We start from the raw sequence: 6,000 nt of genomic DNA on the forward strand, positions 1-6,000 counted from the left end.
TTATAAAATATGTTTATCTTTTTTCCTCCGATCTCGATATTAAAATAATTAGAATAAATTGCAGCAAAATATAAGCTAAAATAAAAAAAAACATTACATTTATTATATACAAAGAGACAGAGCAGCTTTTATCCATACGTAATATTAAAAATTACCCTTATCTTTATTAAAGGGATTACGAATTCATTTGCAAAATTGTCAATTATAAATTGAGAGCAGTTCGAAAATATAAATATAAGGATATCTGTCCAATCTTGATATTAGATTAAAGATTAATGTTGTTTAAAATGAGGAGCACGAGGATAACATGAAACGGACAACAGATCGTTCGCTCATTTGTTACATCCGAGCGAGCTCTCGATCGAGTTTCCAAGCTTCCGAGCTTAGCGCGCAATGACCAAGTAAATTGCAGGTGCAGCGTACCTGCGAGACCTCAATGATTATTCAATTTAATGAGCTATTATAGACGCCCTCTGGAACGTGATGTTAGCACCGCAACCGGTTTCCGCGACGCGGACGATCGGTCGTTCATGCTCAACGAGTTCGTAGAGGATCGTGCAACACGAGTCTCTCCTATCCTGTTTCTCGCCTCTGCGAACACGCAGGATCGCCCGCGTGTACATACGCGTGCGTGCTTAGCACGCGCGGATTTGCCGCGCGGCACCTCCGGCAGCTGGAATTTCGATGCCACTATACGAGCGCGCAACGCGAACCCATTGATAATTAGTAGACACTTCGAGGCGAATTAATCCGCGACGAAACGACGAGTTCCGCGCGGCCGGTCATTAATTAAGAACACGCTTCGCGGGAATGGTAAATCTACTCGACATTCATTACAGCGTGCGCGTACGCGAAATACTCGCGGGTTCACGCTTTCCTTCTAGGCAAAAATTTGCATGGGAGCCTGCAATTTGTCGAAACTTTTTAATTTGCAACTTCAAATATCTCGATAATTAGATCTTTCGCTAAGTTACTGTTTTAAGCAAAGTCCACTTCAAATTAATTGAACAACAAAGTTTCGTTATCTACCTGCCTACGCTCTCGATGCTTAAGCCCGTAAAATCCTTTAAGCTTCAATATTAAATAACTCGCCAATTAAGCTAAACTTTATGCTAAGAAAATTCTTTCCATTTTGTTAGAAAATATTTTGTCGCTATCGATATTTTTCAAACATGTCAGAAATAATGTATATTTTAATCTTTTCAAATATACGTAACGGAAAAAGTGTAATTTGAAGCCATAATTTAATATATACATATATATATATAATATATATATATATATATATATATATATATATATACTTGTTCTTTACGAAATATCAATCAATGTATATAAGTCCGACGCTGTAATTTCAGCTGTGTTCTCAACTTTTCAAAATTGTATTTGTCAAGAAATCGAAAGTAATTAAAAAATAATATAATAAGCAATTACCATTTTAAATAATAATTTTAAAACTGAATTAATATTAAAACTGAATTAATTTTCAGGAAAACATTATTACACATATTGAATATAAAAATTGAATATAAAACGCTTATAATAATAAAATATTGGAGATATTTAATAGAATAATTAAAGAATAATATATAGTTTGTAAAATCATTATTCTTACTAGATGTAAGCACAGTCAATAAAAAATAATACAAATTATAAATTACTCACGCCAAGGTTGCTCCGTTGTTGCCTGACGCCTCCTCCACCTCTCAGATAGTCATGATTCGTCGCCCTTACAGAGTTCATTGCACTTACTTGCGAAAATATAATTTATTACAGTTTATTACTGTTCATTACGCGGCACGTTGAAAATTGACACACGATATTTGGCATAACACTTTCGAACCCGTACGAGACTTTGTACGGCATTCCCGGATTAATTGAGGCACGAAGAGATCGAAAATCTTAAAAACTGTTAAACTGTTAACTGATTTTTCACGGATTAATATAATATATATATGCTCACCAAAAAATAAATACCGAATGCTGATGGCCAATATCGCCTTGCTGTTACAAAAATTTCATGTTAATAAAGTGATAAAATTGTTTATATATATATATAACGAAGACTAATATGTTAATAATTTATTAATAATTAATGCATTAAATAATGCATTAAACGATCGATACATGATGAGCCTTCGTTACTTTAATCCCATCGACGATCCGAAAAATCATATAGTATCATATGTATAACTCTATCAATCCGATAATGGTATGCAAATTATATGTAAATCAGTGAAAAATGTGGAATACAAGTTCAATATTGGAATTCAAGCATCAAATAAGAAACAATTATCGTGTGTAAAGATTGCGATAAAATAATTTATAATTTCTATCTCGTATTGTTTCTACATTCTTATGTGGAATGTATGACTCGTGCGAATTATTTATTTCGAAAAATTGTTCCTTTAAAATATAATGATTAAAAAAATTGTTTAATCAAGATCAGCGCGAAAACTCCTAGAAGAATGAACATAATTATGGTGTGAAAAGCGAATCCGAAGACTAAGGTGAATGTTGAAAAAAGTACGAAAGGGGGAGGGCTATTCAAACGTCGATGACAGCGAACAGATAGTGAGATACGTTAAGAGGAACGGAAGATACAAAGAGAAAGAGAAAAAGAGAGAGAGAGAGAGAGAGAGAGAGAGAGAGAGAGAGAGAAAGAGAGAGAGAGAGAGAGAGGGAGCGAAAGAAGTGATGAGAAGAGTTAGGGGGTAGATTGGAGAAGTGGATGTCGAGGAAGAGCGAAGTGGCAGGGAAAGAGCGGCGACGAGCTGATATTGTAAGTGGCTGCGAATCCTTTATAACTGAGAGAGAGAACTCTCGCGGGTTGAGCGGGGCGAGCTTGGAATTTTTGATGTAGTAGCGGGCAGATATGAATATCGGAAAGTTTCCAAAGGAATTCCGCAGGAGGTCGGGGACGGAGGAGAGATGGGGGAGTTGCGATTGAAAGGATCGAGAGGAGGCGCGGAGTGCCGGAAGAGGCCGGCGGCAGACAAGGATGATGGTGCATACGGTGCCGCGCCCGGAACACGGCGACAACTTTGAGAAATTGCTGAGGAACCGATAAACTTTGCGGCGGACAAACAACGATTCGAAGGGATACACAGATTTCGATGCAAAGCGATGCCACGTGTGCATCCCTTCGGACCATTGAGTTCTACGATTGTAATCACAATTAAAAAATTATCTGAGAGCTATATAAATATTACAGATAATATATCTATTTTATGTTAAGATTATTTATATTAATAAATATAAAACATAGATATTTCTGTAGATATAAAAACGATATTAATTAAGAGCTAAAAGATCTTTATGTCTGAATTTTTAAGTTGTATTTTAAATTGAAAATAATATTACATGTAAAATAATTTTACATTCTACGCATTATCACTGTTTAAAATTATTATAAGATGTAAGCATTAATAATTTATTATTATACGAAATAAAAAGAATTGACTTGTTGTTGCTTAAAATTAGTACATTTTTTATTTCTTATTGTTAAATAAATAATCTTTTTCTTTCTAACATTTAATTACATATTTATATATGAATAAGTCTTTATAAAAATCGTTATTCATAAATAAGATAAAATTAATTTGGATAATTAATTTTGCATTAATTAATATTTATGTTGGATTTTTCTCGTTTTATAACCAATGTTTATATAAACTCATATGAATGATGAATATATTTCATAATATTATCAATGACTCATTAGAATTTATTTTATCGCTTCTTAAAAAAAACACATTTTATATATCATTTACTACATCATATTTAATATTCAAAATTATGTTTAGGTTAAATTTTTATGTTTCAATAATCTTTCTAGCAAAAATATTATTTAATTATATTATTTTGCAAATAATTTCATAAAAAAATGTATATCATACTCGCGAATAAATCAATCTTATTGATATAAATTTTCCCTAGAGAAGGATGTAATCAGTTCTTATCATGATTATATTGATCTGTACGTATCCACAGAATAAAGGAAAACTTTGGAGCATACAAAATTATATTGCTACAAAAATGTATTCCTGGAAGCATAGTCAACACTTGCTCATTACTGATGATATTAATTTTACAGATATTACAGACTATAAAATAAGTGAGTATTTGATTTTTAATCTTTTTTATTCTGCAATTTCTCTAATAATTAAATTTATTAAATAAATTTTGATCAGTTACAATAGAAGCAATAATTCCGATAAAATAAAAAATAAAAAAATATAGTTTTTCTTTTTTGTATATAAGTATGTAGACATTAAAAAAGAGAAGAAAAGAGAAAGAGAAAAAGGATGTACTTTTGATGTGTATTAAAAAATATATCTTTTTTATGTGTAATAAACAATATATGAAAATATATATATGCATTCAAATCAATAAATTCCTCGTTGAGTAAACATGTTATGTAAGGAGAGTTTCCAATACGATCCTAGACATAGTTCAATGTCCTGTGTGTTCCAGGCTGAGCAAGAGGCCGTGTCTATCGATATCATTGTAAATGGATATCCATAGAGACGATCGCATCAAAGATGACCCGGACATGAAGTAATTTTCCGGAATTCAAGCTGATGTGCAAGCTCAGAGAGCAAGGATGATACCTTTAAAGGTACACGACTGCTTTGTCAACGACATTTTTAAACAGTAACATTTATTTGCGCTCGATTAAGTGACGTTGAAACCGATGTAAAAGAAAGCATAACTTATTCAAAACTTGTTTTATTTCTACCGACAATTGTAATCTTTTCGCATATCCGCGATTAGAGAGCGAATAACATGCATACGTTTCTAAAACTGAATATGGATTTTAATGTCTACAAAAAGAATAAAAGGAACATTTACTAACACTTTATTAATCTACTTATGTATTTGTCAGATTAAATTATTAATTTTCCCACTTTTAAATATATACTTGCTGTTTCTACTCAAACTGTATTCTATATACAGTCTCTGCGCATACTAATAATAAGGAAACATCGTAAAACTAAATCTAGATTAATTACTTATATTTGTCTCTGTTTTTAATTTGTACCGTCAGAAACTTAAGATGAAAATTGAAAGTCCACTAATATATGTATATTAATATGTGCATACTACTAGATCATTATATTACACAAGCAATAAGTATTCATTGTTTTACACCTGTATGATATATAATTTTTGATGTATAAATTAAAAATTATGTTATACAACAAGAGATTAAATTGTAAGTTTATTTGTTGTTTTGATATTTGCGATCTTACTGTTCTCTATGTAAAATGGATATACATCGAACGTACATGCTCATCGTTATAAACTCAAACATTAGATATTGTTACGATGTCAGCTACAGTGATAGAATTGCGCGCATGTATAATTGCACGTGACGTCGATGCTTAGTGCAGAATAATTCCGGCTTCATATCTCGCGTTTCTCTTCCTCTCACGTCTGCCGGTAAAGTTAATGAAACTTTTTATATTTCATGTAATAGCCCATGTAATAGCAATAGAGGGAATATGTATGTATGTATGTATATGTATGTATATGTAGTCAATTGTACAGGTAATATACCCAATTGGATCTAGATAAAAATTTTCAGGTTTCGCAAATATTTAATAATACATACATATATGTATATTAAGTAAAATAATTTAAATATAATTTGTAATATTTGACCGTGCAAATAATAAAGTTAAATGAAGTGTAATTAAAAAGAAAAAAAAATAATCTAAAAAAAATTGGTTATGATAGCAAAGTGAGATTCCGCGTAGTATCGCTAACGCTCGATCAAAACGGTCTTTAATCTTACGAATAAAAGATCCACACCCTCGATTGTAGGAAATAACAGTCATCATAATTTATTTTTCATATTTATTCCGTACTCCATCCATAATGGTGCGTGATCTATTCCATATGCTAAGCATAGGGAGTCAGTATTTATCGGTACGACGCAAGATTGTTGCAAGTATTACGGGCACGTACTACCTGAGGACAAGCCCGGGTAAGCTA

At 31.8% G+C, this 6,000-nt stretch overlaps 1 protein-coding gene across 2 annotated transcripts in view; it reads left to right on the forward strand.

The window, feature by feature from the left end:
- Positions 1–5,133, forward strand: part of LOC140666442 (lachesin) — a 136,561-nt gene extending 131,428 nt beyond the window's left edge. The window contains exon 10 of one of the 2 annotated variants that reach the window (XM_072893607.1): positions 4,477–5,133. In XM_072893607.1, the coding sequence (XP_072749708.1) occupies positions 4,477–4,513 (37 nt within the window). In that variant the 3' untranslated portion in view covers positions 4,514–5,133. The remainder of the gene's footprint in view (positions 1–4,476) is intronic. The other variant, XM_072893606.1, reaches the window with a different exon arrangement.
- The last annotated feature ends 867 nt before the right edge of the window (positions 5,134–6,000 follow it).

This window comes from Anoplolepis gracilipes, chromosome 6 (assembly GCF_047496725.1).
Source record: "Anoplolepis gracilipes chromosome 6, ASM4749672v1, whole genome shotgun sequence".
NCBI lineage: Eukaryota > Metazoa > Arthropoda > Insecta > Hymenoptera > Formicidae > Anoplolepis > Anoplolepis gracilipes.